Source organism: Lepidochelys kempii, chromosome 1 (genome assembly GCF_965140265.1).
Source record: "Lepidochelys kempii isolate rLepKem1 chromosome 1, rLepKem1.hap2, whole genome shotgun sequence".
Lineage (NCBI taxonomy): Eukaryota > Metazoa > Chordata > Testudines > Cheloniidae > Lepidochelys > Lepidochelys kempii.
The window spans coordinates 6,182,064-6,205,185 of record NC_133256.1 but is presented as its reverse complement, the minus strand read 5'-3'; the positions used below and the strand labels follow the sequence as shown (position 1 = coordinate 6,205,185).

General features: G+C 47.6%; 1 protein-coding gene across 1 annotated transcript; it reads left to right on the top strand.

The window, feature by feature from the left end:
* Positions 1 to 22,259, top strand: RRM1 (ribonucleotide reductase catalytic subunit M1). Its single transcript, XM_073332996.1, has 19 exons — positions 1 to 131; positions 796 to 884; positions 2,658 to 2,835; positions 3,542 to 3,642; positions 4,409 to 4,468; positions 6,661 to 6,700; positions 8,532 to 8,694; positions 9,370 to 9,511; positions 10,156 to 10,239; positions 11,736 to 11,897; positions 12,597 to 12,676; positions 13,240 to 13,441; positions 14,827 to 14,976; positions 16,059 to 16,280; positions 16,578 to 16,654; positions 17,690 to 17,825; positions 18,557 to 18,652; positions 20,382 to 20,570; positions 21,208 to 22,259. The coding sequence occupies exons 1-19, from the start codon at positions 113 to 115 to the stop codon at positions 21,394 to 21,396; spliced, it is 2,379 nt and encodes a 792-aa protein (XP_073189097.1). The 5' UTR covers positions 1 to 112; the 3' UTR covers positions 21,397 to 22,259.
* The last annotated feature ends 863 nt before the right edge of the window (positions 22,260 to 23,122 follow it).

Sequence of the window (23,122 nt, the reverse complement as noted above, 5' to 3'; positions counted from 1 at the left end):
GAGGCGGGGCGGTACGGCGGCGCGGCGGGGTCAACGGCGCCGTTGGCGGGAGCGGGAAGCCGTCGGTCGCGCCTGGAGCTCACCCGCACGCCGGAGAGCGCGAGCCGCCGCCATGCACGTGATCAAGCGAGGTGAGAGCGCCCCCCCCCCGCTCGGGGCTCAACGGCCCCCCCCCCCCGCCACGGCTCGGGCGCCCCGCCCCCAGACCCCCCCTCCCCCCCCCCGGCCCCTAGTGTGGGACCCTGGACACCCCCAGCTTCCCTCCCCCGCCGCTGGCACCAAGCCCCAGGGGCTGCCTCACCCCCCCCCCGCGCTGCCTCTCCTCTCTGTGAGGGGGGCGCCCCACGGGCCGGGCTGCCCCCCCCCCCCCCACCGTGACACCCCCCCACCGAGGGGGCTGGGCACCCCGCCCCGAGCCCCCCGGCCACGCGTGAGGACAGCTACTCCCCGTGAGGCCTGCTAACTCCCCTCTCCGTGAGTGGGGCGCCCCCCGTGGGGCACCCAGCCCCCCCGGAGACCGGGCCCCCCCCCCGCCTCCTGTGGCTCTGGGCCCCGAACGTCGGCATCCCCCCCAGCCCCCCCCTTCCCTTGAATGGGGAGCCCCCCACGTGAGCTCAGTAATCCCCCTGGGGCTGGGCGCGTGGGGTGCTGCTCCTCGCAGCGCCCCTGGGGAGAGCGCGCGGCGGCCGCCCGGGGGGCCCCACCCGAGCCCTGTGGCCGGCTGTCTCATTCCGGTTGCTGTGTGTCTGTCTGTCTGTCTGTCTGTCCCTCCTCCCCTCTGTTCCCACCGGGTAGATGGGCGCCATGAGCGCGTCATGTTTGACAAGATCACCTCTCGCATCCAGAAGCTCTGCTATGGACTCAACGCTGACTTCGTCGATCCCGTGAGTTGGCTTGTATCCTCTCCACCTTCCACCCACACGACAGTGGTGGCCATTGAAAAGCCACCCTTTGTAATCCAGGTGCCACCCAGTTATTTCCCCTTCTTAGTGTAAGGGGAGATGTTGGCATGCCCCATTACCCCTATGTGTGAACTGTTGGCAAATGCTGCTTTTTTAATGGCAACCACTGTGTCCTTTACTTTTCTTTATACAGTAGAACCTCAAGATTCACGAACACTCAAATGTTTGCAACTCCGAACTTAGGGTTGTTCTTTCAAAAGTTTACAACTGAACGCTGACTTAATACAGCTTTGAAACTTTACTATGAAGAAGAAAAATGCTGCTTTCCCTTTATTTTTTAGTAGTTTACGTTTAACACAGAACTGTATTGTATTTGCTTTTTGGGGGCGGTTCTGCTGTTCCCTGATTGTATATTTCAGGTTCCACATGAGGTATGCGGTTGACTGGCCAGTTCGTAACTTTGGTGTTCGTAACTCTTAGATGCTATTTTAACTTGAATTTTTCAGAGATTTGTGTTTGGCTTTCTCTCCCTCACAGGTGCAAAGTCTGAGACAGGGATCTGTGTTTACCTGTTATAAATTCCTTCTGGTGGATACCTCAAACATGGTTTGAAATGATTAAGTTCCTGGTGTTAGAAAGCTCCCTGCCATTTCATCTTGAATATCTTGCTTCTCTACATTAAAATAGTGTAGCAATCACATGGCTTTTTAAAAAATCTCATTTTTACAACTCTTTGTCCATGCCAGTCTGAAAGAGAAGTACTAGTTCTCTTTGTTAGAAGAACACTTTTTTGTGTTTTATCAGAAGTGAATTTCCCTCTCTTAACGGTACCATTACCATCTTCTTTTGAGCAGCCTAGGAGTGGATATTGACCCTGATCCTGCAAGCAACTCCCCTCAGTACCCATGCATGGCCGCATTAACATCCATGGGGCTTTTCATGGACATCTGAGTCCACCCATGTGGAGTAAATTGTAGGATTAGGGCCCTGGGTCACAAAGGCCCTGTCTTTCTTTATGTCTGTAAAACACTTAGGATGCTGTCAGTGCATTAGAAATAAGAAGTAGTACTTCTCAGCCATGGATCTCAAAGAGCTTTACAAAGAGGCAGGAGAATCATTATCCTTGTTTTACAGTTGGGAAAACTGACACATGGAGAGGTGTGTTGTCTCGCTCCCAGCCAACCGCAGAAAAAGGAATCAAATCTAGGTCTCTGGTTTCCTAGTATAGCAACCTGGGGACTGGGTAATAATAATGAAGTTAGTTACTTTTTCTTCTACTACTCAAGATAGTTAAGTGCCAAGAAGACTGCGAAAAGCTACAAAAGGATCTCACAAAACTGCGTGACTTGGCAACAAAATGGCAGATGAAATTCAATATTGACAAATGCCAAGTAATGCACATTGGAAAACAATCCCAACTATACATATAAAATGATGGGGTCTAAATGAGCTGTTCCCACTCGAGAAAGAGCTCTTGGAGTCGTTGTGGATAGTTCTCTGAAAACATCCACTCATTGTGCAGCGGCATTTTAAAAAAACAAAAACAAAAAAAATTCCAGTGGGTAGATGTGAGAGAAAATAAATCACTTTATCATCTGCCGTTTAAAGTGAAGCACATATTGTAATAACTTTGTTTGCAAACAGAAAATACGATGCTAGGCGTTGGGAAAATGGGCTTCTTCTAGACTGTTGCTGTAAGGATGGTATTGTCCCTGAAACATCGGTAGCTAACCTGCAGAATTCTGATTTCCCTAGGCACAGATCACCATGAAGGTGATCCAGGGTCTATACAGTGGTGTCACAACAGTGGAACTGGATACACTGGCTGCCGAGACAGCTGCAACCCTCACTACCAAGCACCCAGACTATGCCATCCTAGCAGCAAGGATCGCAGTCTCCAACTTGCACAAAGAAACCAAGAAAGTGTTCAGTGGTGAGTGTGTCTGTGGGCACGTGAGTAACACCTTGTGCTCCCTTGTTGAGGAGGGAGCCAGTGAAGGGGTTGTAGCATTAGAGGATATGACTATGGTAAACTTGTTCTTAAACAGGAGTGATTAAGTGTTGAGTCTATGTATCTGAGATGTTTAGTTCTACCAGCTCTACACCTGATGCTATCGAATGGCTGGGCACACTGCACATATGCTGAGAGAGTATGATTATGTAGTTTTGCGCACACATGGAGAAAGCTTAGTTACCTGTCTTGTTATAAATGTTCCAATGAATAATTTCTCCTGGAGCATTTACTGTTAAAATCTGGATGTCCTAAACAGCTGTGTTAACAATAAGAGAATACATTTAAAAAAATTAGGTCTTGGCTAAAAGTAACTTATCTGGTAAACTTTATATGGATTAGGCTTATTTAACATGTATCTGACTACCACTGGACACTTTGTGTTCCTAGAATTTCTTTCATAAAAGCAAATCATTTTGGGGCTTCTGAGAAGTAGATATTCCCTGCCATTGGACAGGTAGAAGAACAAACAAATGTGTATTTTTTTGAAGACACTTGGTGGGGGCTAGGTTTGGGAGAAGTGGGGTGGTCCAGGCATGTTCAATTTTTGTAATTATAGTTTTCAGACTATGTAAATAAAAGTCTGTGAATGGCTTTTCTTTGACTCTTCTTTCCATTTCCTTTGTAGATGTCATGGAAGATTTGTACAATTATGTAAACCCTCATAATGGCAGACACTCTCCAATGATCTCCAAGGAAACGCTAGACATTGTCTTGGCTAACAAAGATGTATGTAGCACTTCATGGGATCTGATGTTCCTAAGATCCAGTAAACTCTGTTCAGTGATATTTTAAACTTCTGAATATGAAAGTAAACCATGTTGGCTGTAGGACCAAAAAAAAATCACACACTGATGTAAACTAACAAAGATGGTGACTGCTCTATTTTGGGGAGCTTGTGGAGGGATGATGACACTTGGAATTCTGACCACTGAAGGATACTTCTGATGCTGTTATATCAAGGACATATATCTCTGTTCTTATATGGCCCCCATCACTCTGAAATTGGAGTGTCTGAGGCCCGTTTGGTAGTTGGACCAAGAGCGGCTCTTAACTTAATAAAATAACAGAATCTCCTCATTTATTTAATAGAGAACAGTCTTTCAAGGAGAGAGATGAGGTTTCTTATCTGTCTCCTTTAGCTTGCAACCTGTGAATGATTTTTGTTCTGAGTTTTCCTGTGTGAGGTCTAACTAGAATGCAGGTGTATGGGTGAGCAGGGCCAGAAGCCAGGATGTTGCCCTTAGAGGAATTTCATTAATACTTCGCATAAGATGCCAACTGTATTAGCCAAGAAAGCCTTGCATACGCTGGTTTTCTGCCCGGTGCCTGTAGCTATGGAGTCATGTTGAGGCCAGAAGCATGAAAACCAGAGGTACTGAACAATAAGAGCACTGTTGTTTTGGTAATATGAAGCTGTGTGAGTCTGATGTTAGGGGTAGATGGTTTCCTCAGTCTAAGTGCTTAACCTGTCTCTGAATTGTTTCATCCCCAGCGCCTGAACTCTGCTATCATCTACGATAGAGACTTCTCCTACAACTACTTTGGCTTTAAGGTAAAGACCAGATTTCTTGTGAGAGTGAAGATTTAGTTTTTTTTCAAAGCCTTAACAACCTAAGAAAAAAAACCCAAAACATTTTCATTGCTGCAGAAAGAGACTGTAGTAGTGAAGGCGGCCTCCAAAAAACAGTGGCCAAAATGATTGAGTCATGTGCTCCTTCCTCTATGATTTCTCAGCCTGGCTTTGTCTGTGGTGCCTGAGGGCGATTCCACTATTTTCTGAAAGCTTCACTGTGCCATTTTTATCTAGCACAAGTGCTATTTTTGACAGCCTCAAGACATCCTTTAATGCACGTTTAAATCCTTGGAGTTTGTGGCCCTGGGGGCAGGAGGGAATGGTGATGGAAAATTTTGCAGGGGAGCATACTCTTGTGTTGGGAATAGTAAACCCAACTGTTTTGGTTGGGATCCTGTGAAGTGATCCACAGTTACTCAGCATTGCAGATATGCTCATGTGTTTAGCCTCTGCACAGCTTCTACATCATCATGGTGGACTTGCATGCTTGACTGCTTTAGTTTGTGTTAATTGGGGATTAGGAACAGGATACAGTCCCAGCATAAACCGAAACTACTGGAGGGGAAAGCAGGAGGAAAGGATGAATGTGAATGAGAGCCCTGGGCCAGTTGAAGCCCAGCACCTCTGTTTGTAATGACTCTGAAGTCTACATGCCAAATAGCTTCTCTCCGTAGAAGAAAAGTGGGTGCTGTAGGTGATGTGAAAGCTAAATACTCTGGCCTGATTGTCTGCAGAATTTCCCAGTGTGAGGCTGCAGCCACTTTGACCTGGGTTGATGTGTTACAAGGCCAGGGCAAAGGTGTGTTCAACTGTAGCATTTGGGCTGTAAGTTCCTTGCAGCAGAGGCACTGGACGCTCTGCCAGATTGTGCTTTGCACATGCTGTTCCTCAAGGAGTAACCGAATACAAACACATCAGGTCTTTGTATTCCCGATAAAAGCTTTCCTGCACTGTTCAGACAAGCTGCACAACTATCCCCTGCATGTCCTCCCATTCATCTCTGCATTCTTCCATGCTGCTGCACAGACCCTCCTCCCACAGCCAGTTTGCACTGCCTCTATTTTCTCCTCCATATCCACCCTTAAAACACACTTCTTCAGGGAGAAGTTTAGAGTCCAACCCTGTGAGATGCCCACTGAAGTCCATAGGAGCCGAGGGTGTTCAGCACTTCATGGGATTGGGCACTTAAACCCTAGCTCTGCCCACCTTGAAGCTCTAACTAAATCAGCCCCCCAATTCAGAACTGGGCAGGGAGAAACCCCCCTACCCCCAGCACTGGGATCCCTGTGGCATCCCCCTCCTGCCAGCTATGTGGACTTAAGGGAAAGAAACTTCAGGGAGGAGCCAGCCAGAGACTCAAGCTGGTAGAGCAGCAGCATAAGCAGAGACATGGATGATGACATCAGTATTTTTTACACTTCTGATTAGACGTTCTGTCCCCTGTGCTGATTGCTCCAGCTACCTTTCCTACCCTCCCCAGTGTCTTCACCTCAGCCTGTCTCCACACCTTCTTCCTCTTCCTTCACTTGTTTTCCCATTTACTTTATCCCCACCTCGCTAGCCCATTTCAACTCCCCTCCTTCCCCCACCCAATCTTGTGGAACTAACATGATTGCCACCATTGCATAGTCTACTCTTTGTGTTATACCCACTTCCCCTACCCGTGTCTATTAGATTGTAAACTCTGGCACAGCAATTGTCTACTACGTGTTTCTTCAGTGCCCGGCACAATGGGGCCCCGGTCTTGGTTAGTTCTTAGGCACTACTGTATGAACATAATTAATGATGACAGTATTAGGAAATGTATTGAGGGAAATAGAACTCTCTTCCCCCGCCCACAGCCTCTACCAAACCCATGGATCGAAGGCAAGTACTAAACCTCACCATGCATTCACTCCTTTATCTGTACTCTGTCCGCATAGATTGCGGACTCCTCAGGGCAGGGACCTTGCTGACGTATGACTGGATAGAATCTAGCCCACTTCGGGTGCTGTATCTGTAACAAGGTTGAAGAAGAGCAGAGAACTGAGCTTGTGTAGGAAACCTGGTATTGGGAGAGCCAAACTGCTTGAGAGTTGGGTTTTTGATCCCAGAGCTGTGTGCATTAATCGGTACAGCTTTTAAACTGGAATCTGAACGACTGTAACTGAGATGCTTTTCTTTCTTTAAAGACTCTAGAGCGCTCCTATCTGCTGAAAATCAATTCAAAAGGTAAGAACAGACTGTTCCTGTTTGATGTATTCTCTGCTGCGAGCTGAATGGGGCTAGGTAGCTTCCTTCACAATTTTCAGTGTCCATTATTTTCCAAGAGGGTACAGCATATTTGTAATCTGCTTGTCCACATCAGAAAGACTTTCTTGTGCAGTCTCCCTCCACCCACACACGCTCCCTCCCCAAACATCTTTTAGTAAGACACAAGCATCTCTTTGCCATAGCTGCGGGAAGGCTTGCAGTTGTACTAAAAGCAATTATTAGTTACAGTGCCACATTGAGTTTAGTTGAGTGTTTTGTTTTAAATAATGGCTGCGTGGGGCACTTCATGCATCCAGCATGTGGATCCTACTGGCACAGAGACCACTTATACACCAGGACACTCAGAATGTGTTCATCTCCAGCAGGCTGATACCATAACTTAGGAATTGCCATATGAGAAGTCCATTCGCAATCTCACTGTTTGGTGTTTGGGTATTTGTAATAGAGCTGAAGCTGGCATGGCTAGAACACCATAGAAAGCTGACTAGATCATCGGGCTCAACGGGTAGTGATCAATGGCTCCATGTCTAGTTAGCAGCCAGTATCATGCAGAGTGCCCCAAGGGTCCAGTTTTGTTCAATATCTTCATTAATGATCTGGAGGATGGTGTGGATTGCACCCTCAGCAAGTTTCCAGATGACACTAAACTGGGAGGAGAGGTAGATACTCTGGAGGGTAGCGATAGGACACAGAGGGACCTAGACAAATTAGAAGATTGAGCCAAAAGAAATCTGATGAGGCTCAGCAAGGACAAGTGCAGAGTCCTGCACTTAAGACATAAGAATCCCATGCACTGCTACAGACTAGGGACCGAGTGGCTAGGCAGCAGTTCTGCAGAAAAGGACCTAGGGGTTACAATGGACGAGAAGCTGGATATGAGTCAACAGTGTGCCCTTGTTGCCAAGAAGGCTAACAGCATTTTGGGCTGTATAGGTAGGAGCACTGCCAGCAGATCGAGGGATGTGATCGTTCCCCTCTATTTGGCATTGGTGAGGCCTCATCTGTAGTACTGTGCCCAGTTTTGGGCCCCAGACTACAAGAACTATGTGGAAAAATTGGAAAGAGTCCAGTGGAGGGCAACAAAAATGATTTGGGGGCTGGAGTACATGACTTAGGAGAGGCTGAGGGAACTGGGATTATTTAGTCTGCAGAAGAGAAGAATGAGGGGGGATTTGATAGCTGCTTTCAGCTACCTGAAAGGGGGTTCCAGAGAGGATGGATCTAGACTGTTCTGTCATCTGCTACCACTGAGAACAAGGAGTCTTGGTCTCAAGTTGCAGTGGGGGAGGTTTAGGTTGGATATTAGGAAAAACTTTTTCACTAGGAGGGTGGTGAAGCACTGGAATGTGTTACCTAAGGAGGTGGTAGAATCTCCTTCCTTAGAGGTTTTTAAGGTCAGGCTTGACAAAGTCCTGGCTGGGATGATTTAGTTGGGGACTGGTCCTGCTTTGAGGAGGGGGTTGGACTAGATGACCTCCTGAGGTCCCTTCCAACCCTGATATCCTATGATCAGTTTCAATTGTTGCGTCACCTCGTGTCTGAAACTTCATGGGCATCCATAATAGTGAGAGAGTGGTTTTATTATAATATACCGAGAATCCTGAAAATGGTTAGCCTCTGTTTTGAACCACTTCAGTATAGGTAAAAAATTTGGGGCCTAGAATTCTGACCGTTCAGGCTTCTTCAGTGGCATATTTTAGTCCGTCTTTTTTTTTGCATGATCCGTGTCTGTCAAAACTGGCTTTAAATGGAATGCTTATGTTCCTGTTCTCTCCCTTCTGGTGTCTAGTTGCTGAACGCCCCCAACACATGCTGATGAGGGTATCTGTGGGAATCCACAAAAATGACATTGATGCTGCGATTGAAACCTACAACCTCCTATCTGAGAAGTGGTTTACCCATGCATCTCCCACGCTGTTCAATGCTGGCACCAACCGACCTCAGCTGTCCAGGTACCTCAGAACGCCAGGGTTGGCTCACACTATATGCAGAGGAGGGTGCTGGGCAGGAGGTGGTTTCTGTTCAAATGAAATGTCCAGTGACAACTTTTAAAATGAGCAGCTGCACTTTGGTGACCCCTAATTAAAATAATCTGTAATTTGTCAAATATGGCCCCAAATGTATATTTTTTTTATATTTAAAGAAAAAAATCTTTTACAGAAGCCTAAGGCCAATAGAAGTGATTCCACAACTCTTTTTAATTCCTAAACATTGTTTAAACACTCCCTTCTCCTGAGAACCTAAAAGGGAAATTAACTAGAAACAAAACTAATCATGGCTATTAACTATTCATTGTCCAAGCTGAGATGCTAAAAACACAAAAATAAATGGAAGAAATAGATTTGATTTTTAAAATGTTCTCGTGTCTGTTACTTATAACTTAAGTTAAAGAAATCAGCTTTTAAAAAAACACGATAATTAGCCTCCCAGGAGCATATGCGTTTCTTTAAAAAGTGAGAACTTTACAATGTTCTGCAAATTTGCATCATATTCTTTGCTTCACTTACCTGACCCCTAAAGCATTAATGATTCCAGAGAACCCTCGGCAGGTTTCTGCATGCCTGCTGTGGCATTGTTCACTTTGATTTTGAATTGTCTGATGTCAACTTCCGTTTGTTTCCATTCAGCTGTTTCCTGCTGTGTATGAAGGATGACAGCATTGAGGGAATCTATGACACTCTAAAGCACTGTGCGCTGATTTCCAAATCTGCTGGTGGAATTGGTGTTGCTGTGAGCTGTATCCGAGCCACTGGCAGCTACATTGCTGGGGTAAGTGAGTAAATGGCACACCATACTGATGTATACCTTCAAGTATCAGGAAACTTCTGTGCTTAAACCACATTGTCAAATCAAGTCTGCTGCTACCAGGCCGGTATACCCCAGGGGAGGTACATCTAGCCCAGTAGCTTGCACCTTCTTTTTGTGGTATGAAGCCAGATAACATAGCATTCCTGTTACAGTACTTTGGTTTCAGATTGAGGTATGTTCAGAAAGAAAAGTCAGTGTTTCATCAGACAATTATATCTTTACAAATTAATAACTGAGAGTAGATACCTCAGGACTCATAGACTGCCGGATTTCTCCATTTTATGCATGAGCAATAACATCTCTTGCAAGTTTCCAAATAATTCTTTCGAGTATTTTAACACAAATTTAAAGCAAAGCACATTCAAAATGTGGCTTGTATAAACAAATGCTTATTAGAGCCCTTGTTAGCTGACAGTGAGTGCTACTTCCATGTTATATTAAAAAAAATAAGTTCTCTTGTAGCCAGCTTTTATCTGCAGTGGGCAAGAAATGGCTTTCATAGTAAGGGCCTTGATGTTTGCTGTGTCTCATTGGCAGTCTGTCTAAGAGCAGCCTCACAAACCAACCAGCTTCCAGAGATTGATGGTTTTCATATGTCTTTGCAGACAAATGGAAATTCCAATGGGCTTGTCCCAATGCTGAGAGTCTACAACAACACTGCCCGCTATGTGGACCAAGGTGGTAATAAGGTATGTCATCTTTCAACCAGGAAGGAAGGTGGGGATGGAAACCTTAATTGAATGTCTTAATAAGCCAGCAGTGGGCTGTGGAAAGATTAATGATTAGCACTGATGAACTGGAGCAATGGCTCTACATGGCATGTTCTAAAAAGCAGTGTCCTGTTCCCATCTCATGAGTATTTGGTTCTCCCTTCATTACGAACTCCACAGTGCAAATGTACCTTTCACTGTGTGTCCTCTGAAAGGCGTGTCCTAGCGTCTAAGGCAGGAGGGCCCACCACTGTATATCACAGGCCGCCATCCTCACCCAGTGCCCTCACACTAAATCCAACAACCAAAATGAGACCAAAGTATTACAACCCACAGGAGATTCAGCTAGTGTGTACCAAAGGCAGAGAATAGGAGGGACTGAGGTGCACCAGTGCGTGAGGCCCGTGCAGTGGTAGGGAAGTGATTAAGTGAGGTATACCCAGATAATCCTGGCAAGTGACCCATATCAACCCACTGCAGAGGAAGGCAAATCCCACCCTACCGTCCCAAGGTCGGTGCCAATCTGACCTGGGGAGAAATTCCTCACTCACCCACATATGGCGATCACTTGGACTCTGAGCATGCGAGCAAGAACCAGCCAGCCAAGCACCTGAGAGAGAGAGCATGCTTGGTGCTACCTCTGCCCTGGCCCAAACCATCCAATGTCCCATCTCCAGCTGTGGCCATCCCTCATGCTTCAGAGGAAGGAGATAAAAAACCCAGAATACGCTGGGGGGAGGGGGGAATCCCTTCCTGATCCTGCAGGTGGCTAGCTGAAACCCTGGACTGTGAGCTTTTAGGAGCATAATACATAAACTAAAGCGAGCCCTAGAACTGTTGAGATCTGCCCCACACCATCACAAGCAACCACATAATACAATTACACTTGTAAATTTGTCCAGCTCTCTCTAAACTAATTGTTGTTGGCCCCGACAACTCCTACTGGGAGGCTACAAGTTCAGTTTCTGTAAAATACCCACACTTGTAAGGTCAGCCTCTTCCACTCGTTTATAAGTAGCTCCTGGAGTGCCTCATGTTGAATTCTAATCTAAAAGTGTCCAGAAAGAGTCCTGCAAAAAATGAAGCACTGCACAAATAATCCAGAAGTCAGTAGAAAACTTGACCAGGCAAGGAAGTCTTTCACATGCCCAGCACTTGTTGAACATCAGAGATGAGAGAATTTCAGATGCATGTTCCTTTTGACTGAAACACAATGTGGCCAGCCCCAGAGAACTCAGTCCCAGGAAGTGAGAGCGACTCTTGCTCAGCACCTGGTGCATCTGCCTTGATGAGACTTCAGAATGACAAGCTCCTTCTAACAATGGGGGGAAATTATCTGGGCCCCAAACTGTGTAGGATCTAATTGTACAAAGCTGGTGTCCATGTTTCCACAACAGCAATGTGGTCATCACTCGTACTCCCATGTGTTTCCCCTGGGTGTCTGGTTCTGATCTTGGCTGTATTTTGTCTGACAGAGACCCGGGGCCTTTGCCATCTATCTGGAGCCATGGCACTTGGACATTTTTGAGTTTCTTGACCTGAAGAAGAACACAGGGAAGGAGGAGCAGCGAGCCAGAGACCTCTTCTTTGCTCTCTGGATTCCTGATCTCTTCATGAAACGGGTGGAGACTAACCAGGTGAGGAGATGTGTTGGTGCAGGACAGGGTCGGTTAATGGAGCAATAGCATTATCCCAGAGTCCGCAGAAAGACCCTGGGATGGAATTTGAGATGTGCTGTTGAGCTGTCATCTTACCAGCAAAAGAACTTCCGAAAACAACTGCTGCAGAGCAGTTTAGCTAGGCAGATAATCTACAGAGTGCTTTGGGTGAGCTGCAGGGCAGTGATTATACCACATCACGTTTTCGCTCGGCCTCAGAGCATTGTTCACTCACACTCTTGTTCTCAGATTAATTTTTGACCTCTGGGAATTTGTTTTAAATGCTGAAAAGCTGCTGTAAGCAAAACATTGAACTTGCCTCTATAAACAGCCCCTTTTGTGGCTGTGTGCATGTGCTTCAATGTGGGTTCTGATTTGAGGAGTAAGCAGTCATTCAGGACTGAATATTATCCTTCAAGCGGAGGCTTAGGTTTATCTAAAGTCAGTTACCTTAATAGTTTTAACTCCTGCTAGTTTGATAACCCTTCCCCTCCCCTGAAATTGCAGGATTAGCCCCATGTTTCGGGAGGACGGAAAATTAATTTGTTCATCGTTTTCTCATAAGTACTGTGTGTAGGTTAGGAAGTGTTCACTGGTTATCCCGTATTAGCTGACTTCCATTCTGTTGATGGAGATGGGTTATCTAACGATCTTCTATCTTTATGCTCTCCTTCATAGGACTGGTCCTTGATGTGTCCAAATGAGTGTCCTGGCCTAGACGAGGTTTGGGGAGAGGAGTTTGAGAAACTGTATGAGAGGTATGAAGAATGGACAGAATTATGAGCAGAGTTGGCTATCTACATCCCCACTCATTGAGTTGCCATCCCTCTTTATATGGGTGGCTGTCAGTATCTGGTAACTTTGAGCCAAACTTCAAAAGTCCAGTTCTGTCCTAACATGACGGTGTGAGTTCTGTTTATGGGGTTATTAAGGATGGAGAGAGGTTATGTCGCCTTATCCCAAATTGAAATTCTGCCCAAGGTGGGGAGAAGCCTGAACGATGGTCTCCGTTTAATAAAGGCAAACAGGTAGAAATCTCAGTAAGGAGATTGGTGGCTTCATGTTGGACTAGCCTCATTTGTTGCCTGCCATGCAGGAGAGAATGCACTGGTCAGCTTTGTGCCCCCAGTGAGTGGGAGCAGAGCCAGCATCCTGCCCCTAAATCGTCTGACTGACCAGTTCAGATCTGGCTTGGACCACAAATGAAAGGATCTGGCCACCCAGTGAAGGCGTCATTGTACTAGGGACTCCCCCCGTTTCACTAACTCTTTGTTGAGCCCAGGGAAATAAGCGTTAAAGGAGCTCTTGCTTTGTCTTGCAGTTACGAGAAGCAGGGCCGTGTCCGCAAGGTGGTGAAGGCTCAGCAGCTCTGGTACGCCATCATAGAGTCTCAGACTGAGACCGGGACCCCTTACATGCTATACAAGGACTCTTGTAATAGGAAGAGCAACCAGCAGAACCTGGGAACCATCAAGTGCAGCAACCTGTGCACAGAAATCGTGGAGTACACCAGCAAAGATGAGGTGGGTAGGGACATGGGATTTACTCCAGCTCCGATGCGGAAGCTGTGCTTGTGCGAGGCTCAGACATTCAGAATACAAATCTGTCTTCAAGTGAGAGGAAGCTTTGTCTTTATGGGTTCTTCCGTTTGACCTGTTTTTTTTCCCCCTACTCTGCGGGTTCTGAGAGTCATGGCCAGGGGATCTTCAAGGCAGACCGTTAGGGAAATTGAATGGCATGTTGAATTTAGGAAGCTATCGTGTGTGTCTACGACTTTTCCATAGGCTGTTTGTGTTTCCCTATAAGAGTTGGGTATAAGGGCTCAGTGGGGAGTGCCCTGCTCCATTTGTACCTGCCCATGGCTGCTGTGAGGGTGGGTGGGGCTCATGGTCACTGTGGGGGGCTGGGGCTTATATTGGTACTTTGGTGAAACCTGGGCATCCTGTTTTCTATGGGGTCAAGAGGGAATCATTGAAACCTCCAGAGTTTTGGAGTAAAGTGTGGCCCTGAACAGGATGCTGCATAACTGAGACCTACACAACTAGCTGTCTGGTTTCAGTCCCTTGAGGGTGGGGCGGCTGCTCTGGGCACTGGAGGAGCAGAGTCCCTAGTGAAGCAGAGGAAGAATGAGGAAAGGAACCACTGCCAGGCACAGTTTTGGGCATAGCCAGTGTAACGCCATGCCCCCAATGGGTCGTCGGCAGTGGGGTCTAATCTGAGACCACTAGGTCTAAAAGCAGGAGCCTCTGCTGCCTGAGCTAAAGGAGACCGCTCGGTTAGCTCAAACGCTCTAGCCCATTACACTGTCACCGTGTAAGCACAGGTTACTCTAGGAATTGTTGGTTTCATCCTCCTGGGGCTGGCGGGATAGTATTAAAAAATGAGCAAGGAGAGGCTGCCTGCGTACCCCTGCCCTAGCAGGACAGTTGGTGCTGGGATCAGCCGCTCTAATGTTATGACAGAGCAAGGTGATCGAGGAAATGGTTGGGGATCAGGGTCTGGAAGGCAAGGAGAGGCAAGACCGTCCGCAGATAAAGTGAGCAGAACTCCCATAGTGTTCAGGGATATCAGCAAACCTACAGGGATTCCTCCCCTTTCTTCTGAGATGCCTGGTACTGGCCACTATCAAAACAGGGCTAGATGAGCTAGAGGTCTGATCCATTACAGCACCTCTATGTTCCTACGGAGGTCAGAGGCCTTCAGGCAATCTACATACTTGCCACTCTTGGGCTATGGGATACATAGGATGAGGCAGATGTTCTCCCATCTCTACCCGTTGCACTGACCTGTGTGTTTCACCTCCCTGTGTCCATTTCTTCTGGGTAGAGAACATGCTCTGGGGGCTGGGACTCTGTTATTCTCTCGTATTGCCCAATGCTGGCTGACGCTTCTGCTCCTGCTGTTCCAGATTGCCGTTTGTAACTTAGCCTCTATTGCCCTGAACATGTATGTCACATCGGAGCACACTTACGACTTCAAGAAGCTGGCTGAGGTCACCAAAGTCATAGTCCGAAACTTGAACAAAATAATTGACATCAACTTCTACCCTGTGCCAGAGGTATGGGGGAGGGTGCAGCTGGGCTGGAGCAGGGGTGGAAAGGGCGGAGAGTCCTGGAACAAAGGAGATGCTGTTATACAGCTGGCTGGATTAAGGTTGAAGCAACATTCATCCTGCTATTGCATGCTATAAAATTGGCTGGAGTTCTGAATCTGTCAAGTACTGTTTTCTGCAAATAGAACTGTGATAATAAAACACCCATATACCCTGCTGCAGCAATAGTCCATCATTGGTAGCCTGGCTCAGTACCCTGAAGCTTGACAAATTCCAGATGTGATGGATGCTTAGCTGGAGCAGATTCCAGAGGAGTTGATCCTCCCCTACGAATGCTTTGCATGGCTTACAATAGGACATAGGCAGTCCCTTCCCTGAAGAGCTTACAGAGTAAGGAAGACAGGCATGGTAGAAAGAGTGCATTAGGAATGCTGAAGGAAGGTGCAAGGTGTTTGGTTTTATTTATTGCTGACTATTTTTGTGGGCTTCACAGATGTGCCTCTCAGAAATGATTTGGAGGTGAAGAGGGTTGTAGCTTAGTGCACAGGAATTGGGAGGCCATTCTCTGCATAGGACAGTGTGGAGAATGTTGAGGGAGAGTGAGACTGGCCTCCTTGGTGGGTGGGGCAGTAAGAGACCATGGCCAAGATCCAGGCTGGAGTGGAGTTTTGCTGGTTTTGAAGGAGAGAACAAGGGCCAAGCTGCTCAAAAGTGACTGGTGATTTTTGGGTGTCCAGCTTGAGACTCCTAAAAAGGGCCTGATTTTCAGGAAGTGCTGAGCCCCCGCCCCCAGAGCACCAGACTCCTTTAAGGGGCCTCAAGTTGGACACCCAAAGTCACTTGTCACTCTTGGAAGACGTGGCCCTTGTCCTCCCCTTCAAGGCCCCATGTAACATTAGGTGACAAAGAACTAGTAGAGGGAATGAAAGAGCAGCTGCTCTGACTGGACTGATGGACAAGGAAGGAAAAAGTGAGAGGCTGTTTTGTGTGGACTGAAGGGGATGGTGGCCACAGGAGTGAGTGGATTTGTGGTCAGGGTCATGTGGTTCTGATTTCTACCTTCTATTGTCCTCCCCACTCAAACATAGGCTGATCTCTCCAACAAACGCCATCGTCCCATTGGCATTGGAGTGCAAGGGCTGGCGGATGCGTTCATCCTGATGAGATACCCCTTTGAAAGTCCCGAGGCCCAGTTGTTGAACCAGCAGATCTTCGAGACCATTTATTACGGTGCTTTGGAATCCAGCTGTGAACTTGCCAAAGAGCATGGGCCATACGAAACTTACGACGGTTGCCCTGTCAGCAAAGGCGTAAGTAACAGCATCAGGTCTCCAATAGAGCAGAGCTAGTGTGAGGGCACTTAAAGCGGCTGGCGGAGTAATCACTAGGCTAGCTGTTCACTATCCACTAGTGAAAATTGGGCTGGAGGGGTGGGGAGAGGTCTGCAAATTTCCGATAAAGCATCTTAACTGTCTGAAGCTGAGTGGTGAGTATTGAAGTGACTTTTTTGTTTGATTTTTCACGGTGGTCTTCAAAACACAGATGAATTCCTGCCCTTACCCCAAAGATCACGCTGTCTAACTCAGCCCATGGCTCTGTTCTTTTAGATCCTACAGTATGACATGTGGAACGTCACCCCTACTGATCTGTGGGACTGGAAGGCTTTAAAGCAGAAGATTGCCAAGTGAGTAAATGCCCCAATGAATATTGCTCAGTTTGTTAGATGCAAACATCCTTTGATGGTAGAGCTTACAGTTTTAATTGCCTGAAATGTGCTGGTTTCTTTTGAAAAAGATTGTGTGGAAATGGCACCAGCTTACTCAACAGATCAGCTTTTAGTGACAAGTGTTCTACCGTCTCCTATTCCCACTAGCCCTGGAGATCCTGAGCGAGCTGGGCTTTTCTGGTTCGTGCATTGCCAATAGACTTGTTCGTTCAGTTCCAGTGGATTACAGGTCACTGCATTTGCATAGGTGTGAGGTGGGTTTGCAGGCCGACAGGGAAACAAACCATCTGAGATGAGCACATCAGATCCAGGAATCATGGAGAGACAAATGTGAAGCCTTGTGATGCTTCAAGATTCACTTGCAGGGGTTTAACTTTCAGCTTTTCCCCAGCAAATCTTTCCTACTGTTACTTTGAAAGGCGAGATATGTTTGCCCAACTTGGCTGTCAGAAGGCTACACGTTTTTGGAGGCTTTTTCTCTTTTACCTGGAGGTGCTCCTGATCATCTTGGAAACAAGTGTTTTTGGGGAAATCCTCTGCCCACCAATTTGTGGGGAAGAGGATGTATTTTCACACAGTACTTGTTTGTCAGTCCACCGTGATCTCTTCCCCATGACAGCCATTTGGGAAGCTCTGGTGAGGAGGAGGATAGCTGTGGTGGAGTTACACTTCCAGGTTACCCAGACTCTGCAGAGCACTTGTAGGTGAATGCTGAGCTTGTGTGTCCAGTCTACGTGAGGTGTTTCAAGTCAGGCTGTTGAGATGTAGAGGTGAGGATTCAGGGGGCCTAAGTGGAGTTAGAAAGGACACTGCTGAATTTCCTTGCCCTTTCTATGTGTACAACACAGTTCCTTGCACTGAACCCTGATTCTCCTCTTTCCAAACTATGATTAGGGTTGTGCTTTCTGGTGGGATTCATCTTGCAGGTGCTGGTGTCTTTCTCTGGTTGGCTGAAGCTTTAACCCTCTGATTGTCCTTGCCTCCCTGCGTTAGGTACGGTGTTAGAAACAGCCTACTCCTTTCTCCAATGCCAACTGCTTCTACTGCTCAGATCTTGGGCAACAATGAGTCTATTGAACCCTACACCAGTAACATCTACACACGCCGAGTTCTCTCGGGCGAGTTTCAGGTAAGGAGGCCGGGACAAATGTGGTAAATGGCTTTTAAACATGCAGGCTTTTGACAGCCAGCAATGTTCAGTAAGACAAAAGCAGCACATTGTATTAGTCAATTTATTTACCCTGTACGTCCCTCTCCCATGCAAAAACATGCCGAGGAAGATAAACAACTAAGCCAGAATGTTCATACAGAGCCACAGTGTGTAACTTGACTGCCCTGGGATATGCTGAAGGGGCCTTAATTACAAATTCAAGAAATGCTGGTTCTGCTAGAGAAGGCCCCTGTGAGATCTCAGTGTTGCCTGCAGGATTGATTGCCAAAGGGGGGGGGGGTAAGGAAGGACACCTAGGCCTTCGGGAAAGTTCAGAGGTCACAGGGCTCATCACGGAAATGTCAGGAGGAAAGGTTTCTGCGTGTAAAGTGTTTACTAAAGTGTATCTATAAGAGGTGTAATTAACATACAGATGCTAGGGGATTGATCATACTGCAGGAAAGGGCGGGGGCTAAATTAAGGAAGAGATTTAGGGATAGATCAGGGGAAAATCTGACAAAGGGGAGTAGCACAATTGACCAGCTTCTTAGAATGTAAGATTGGGTTCAGTGGCTATTTGGGGACCTGCACCATGTGGGTGGAGGTGTCTCCTACACGGGGAATTATCCCTGCCATAAGGCAGGAGATTGATTAAACGAGCACAGAGTTCTTTCCTTCCCCATATGTCTAACGGGCTCCGCTCTCTACAGATTGCGAATCCGCACTTGTTGAAAGATCTGACGGAGAGAGGCTTGTGGAATGAGGAGATGAAAAACCAAATCATCGCCCACAGTGGCTCTGTGCAGGTATGTGAGAGGAGCTGGGATTAATGTGGCTGTAAAGGCAGCAGGTCAAGCATTCCCAGGAGCTGGCACAGGTACTCAAGAAGGAGGGCAGGACCTGCCACATGTGCTTAGGGTGTGTTTCACGCTGCTCTGCCTTTGCAGCATCTCTTTGGAAGGGAGAGCTGGGATGTTGCATGCTGGCTCTGACAAAGTCGAGTGTCTCTGTGAGAAGCATTAGAAGATTTTTCTGACCACAGGGTAACTTGCCATTTCTGAAGTTTTCTGGAATGTGTGCAGTGGAGGTTTCCACTGGTTATATGCTTTTCTACTCATTAGTGGAGCCAGGTACTAGGTGGATGAGTTGTTCCCTGTAAGCTGGAGGGTCTCCTTGACATGCTATAGAAACTCAAGGGCCCAGCAGGGGTGGGGTGGGGGGCCTCAGAGCGGGGGCCTCGGGCACAGGTGTAGTTTAACTTCTATTTTTGAGGGGCAGGGGCCAGTGGGAGGGGGTAGCTAGGGGCTATGTGCACAAGGGGTGGCTCTGGGTGCAGGGAGGGGGGTGACTAGGAGCTGTTTGCAGGCAGGGGGGTAGCTCTGTGCAGCTCAGGGTGCAGGGAGTGCGTATCAGGGTGTAGGGAGAGAGGGGTATTAGGGGCTGTGTGCTGGGAGCACTCCCCTGCAGTCCCTATTCCCGGAGGAGTCTGCCAGCCACGAAGCCGGGTCTCCCCACCCAGGGGCCTCTTACCAGCTGCCTCTGCAGGAGCAAAGGGGACTGGGAGCAGAGGAGCAGCTTCAACCCCAGGCACCAGCAGGAGAGGAGGGAATGCCGCTGCTGCCTGCTCCATGGCACCAGCCAGAGCCACAGCTGCCCAGCTCCGGGTTCCCACCTCCGACCTGGCCAGGGGGCGGGGAGAGGAGATGGGGGGCCAGGGGAGCTGCCCCCGGGACCGCTGTGCTCTTGCACTGCAGTTCGGGGGTGGGAGGGCAATGCCCTCCAGGTCCCCAACTCTGCCTGTGGGCTCAAGGCTTCTGCCCCACCAGGAGCACCAGGGCTCGGGGCTCCAGGATTCAGCCCCACACTCCTGGGTTTAGCTCCGCGGTGGGGCTCTGGGGATCGGGGCTTCAGCCACAGGCTCCCGCGGCCCCCTTGAAAGGACTTGTGGACCCCCGATTGAGAACTGCTGCTCTAAGCTGTCCGGTCCCAGAGAATATTAGTCTGCTTAGTTGTGTGTAAAAGGGGGAAACTTCAGAGCAACAAATAGACCTAAAACAAGAACCTGCTGTGTAGATATTGGCACCCATACCTGAAAAGCAAAGGAGTCTCTATGGGCTCAGTAAATTGTGCCCTTCTCTTTGACATGTCTTTCCCTGTAACATGCTGAGGGTGAATGCCCTGCTAATAACACTTTCCTTTCCCCCTGAGTGGGGAGGGTAACAATGACTAGTTCATCTCCCTTTCTTGTCCTGATTGGTTAAGGGGTTCTTGCCTTGGACACCTGGTTGAACATGGCCTTCTCCCTTAAAGTGTCCCAAAAAGGAACCTGCCTGTTCTTTACGACGGTAAAATGTCCATTTAAGGGCATGTATTTACAGATTATTTGGGATCAGTAATGGTTGGCTGTAACATTAGAGGTCAGTTGAAGTGCGGTTTGGTTTTAGCCAGAGTAGATTGTTACCGGTTACCATTATTATGTGACCATTAAGGCAGTCATTGGGAATGCTGCCTAGTAACCAGTCCTGTTTCTTTCAGAACATCGCGGAGATTCCAGATGACTTGAAGCAGCTCTATAAGACAGTCTGGGAAATCTCCCAGAAGACCATCCTCAAAATGGCAGCTGACAGAGGCGCTTTCATTGATCAGAGCCAGTCCCTGAACATCCATATTGCAGAGCCCAACTATGGCAAACTCACCAGCATGCACTTCTATGGGTGGAAGCAGGTATGTGGTAGGGGTGGGTGGAGGGGCCTATTGGCTAGTTGATAGCGTTTCGATTGACACGTTCTGTCACTAAAAGTTGGCTCCTGTGGTTCTTAAAAATAAATGTCTGTTTCCCTTTCATTGCCATCAGCAATATCTCTCCGCTTCTGAGGATCTGGCCTACACTAAAACATAGGTCAGCCTGGCTACGTCACCCAGGGGTGTAAAAAATCCACACCTCTGAGCCCTGTAGATAAGTCAGCCTCGCCCATGGTAGATAGTACTAGGTCCACAAAGGAATTCTTCTGTCAACCTAGCTACTGCCTCTTGGGGAGGGGGAGCCCCTACGCTGATAGGAGAGCCCCTCCCATCGGTATAGGCAGTGTCTACATTGGTGCAGCTGGAGTGTTTCAAGAGTAGACCAGCCCTGAGGATGAATGACTAGGTGGCTTGGGGCACTCCTAGCATTGTTCCCATCTGTGGATCCTAGCACAGTAGCCATAGATCATTAGCTAATACTGTGGGGTGGTTACTTCCTATTGGGGAGCCATTAACAAAGGCAGCTGCTTGGCTTACGGGAAGTGTGTCTCAGTAACCAGAACTCAGCCTGAGCTTCAGCATGCTGAGATTCCCTGACTTGCATGCTTTCACTCTGCAGGGCCTGAAGACAGGCATGTACTACCTGAGGACAAAACCAGCAGCCAAGCCCATCCAGTTCACTCTGAACAAGGAGAAGCTCAAAGAGAGAGAGAAGGTGTCCAGGGAAGAAGAGGAGAAGGAGAGGAACAAAGCAGCCATGGTGTGTTCACTGGAGAACAGAGATGACTGCCTGATGTGTGGCTCCTAACGCATCTGCCCTTTGGTGCCAGCATGGCTGCTCCATCTGGCTTAATCTCTTCTAGAGTAGATAGGTCTAGTTTTACTTCAGTACGTAGGGTCTTGCTGGGACTGTGATGGGTGGGCGGTCAGGGAGTAGTGTACAATGCGTTCCCAATCCCTGGGTTGGGGCCTGTGTGTACGTACCCCTCCCCCCCGCCGCATAAGAAGTTTATATATATATCCCTTTTGCAGCTGAGCTTCCTGGAAACTAAGTGCTTTTGTATAGTCTTGCATTATCCACTGTAGATAGCATTTTCCTAACCGTGGACAGGAAATATGCTAATGCTTGTTACCTTAAGGATGAGTTCTGTGCACTTCAGACAATTGTCCTCATTTTACTACTGTGCTTATGTGGATTCTGATGAATGAATTTCCTTTGCCACAGTAACTCGGCAGTGAGGAAAACATCCCTGGGCTCTGTCTGTTGTGGCCGGGGCACATTGTGTTAAGCTGGGGAGTTTTGCTCACACCAGAAGTGTTTGTGTGCCTGTTAGACCTGCTCCTCACAAGGAGCTCCTGGTTCTCCCAGGGTCCTGGGGACCAGACTGGCTATGTGTACACATCACGTGCAGACTTCTTCGCCATCCGGCCACAGGGAGGGCAGAGCATTGCACATGCTGTCTCCTTTCAAGAGCCAAATCCATCTGGCTGGGCTAATTGTTTGATGGTTCTAAAATAAATGTTTTTACCTTTCAGTGTACTTAACTTCCCTCACTAAGGCAGCTGGACTTCAGTGGCCTAGTTTTTGAATAGTTATTAAATTTGCATATCATGCACCTTAACGCAACCCTTCAAACTAGCTGAAGACAGTAATAAAGTCTAGAATGCTGAGGGTGTGTATAATATCTCAGTAATATTGTAGAGTGGTAGCCCTGCTGGTCACAGGATATTATGGCCTTGTCTACACTGTTAGGGGGCTTATTCCTTCACCCGCTTACTTCCCTGGTCCTTCTCGCATGAACAGAGAGCAACAATTACCGAAGTCCAAAGGTGCAAACAATTCAATGTTTATTGGGGTGAACTTCCAGCAAGCATGATTCCAGTTTCCTTCCTTAGTGTCCCCCTTCCCAGCTCTGACACCACAGAGCCTTACACCTGTGTCCCTGTTCCCATTCCTGCCCTTAGCCAAACATGATTCCAGTTCCGCCCCCTATTCCCATTTCCCTCACCCCACGCACCCGCACCCATTTCCTGACTGACTGCAGACTATATAGTAAAACTTGAGTTCTGCTTAGCTATACCTTAACCAATCATTTTCCTGAAATTTAACTAACCAATCCTAACATACTGTAACATGATTATGTAACCAATTATATCCCTCCATGTTAATTAGTTTACACCCAGCAAAATTAATTATACAGCAGACAGGAACAGTCACAGAACCAGACAGAGATTATACAGACAAACAATAGGGAAATGGGGACTATAATGACAAAACAATACAGAAGTGAGGATTTCACATCCCAGCTATTGATAAGTGAGTTCTTGCCAGACAGGATGCTATCAAACTCAGTTTCCTTTTACATTTTCTAGGCACTTCCCTTTCTCTGGAGGTGATAGGCATTATCAGGACAGGATTGTATCCTAACAGCCCAATAGCACCTTCTTTCAATGTGACTAGTTTGGAAAGTGAGGATGTGACCGGTCGCTTCCCAGTTTATGGCTGCCTCTGCTGCTTAGCCAAAGGCCTTAGC

What these genes read in the sequence shown, in the direction of transcription:
- RRM1 (XM_073332996.1), top strand. An exon ending in TTAAAGCAGAAGATTGCCAA is followed by an intron (nt 16,655 to 17,689) that starts GTGAGTAAATGC and finishes TCCCTGCGTTAG; the next exon opens with GTACGGTGTTAGAAACAGCC. An exon ending in CCCACAGTGGCTCTGTGCAG is followed by an intron (nt 18,653 to 20,381) that starts GTATGTGAGAGG and finishes TGTTTCTTTCAG; the next exon opens with AACATCGCGGAGATTCCAGA.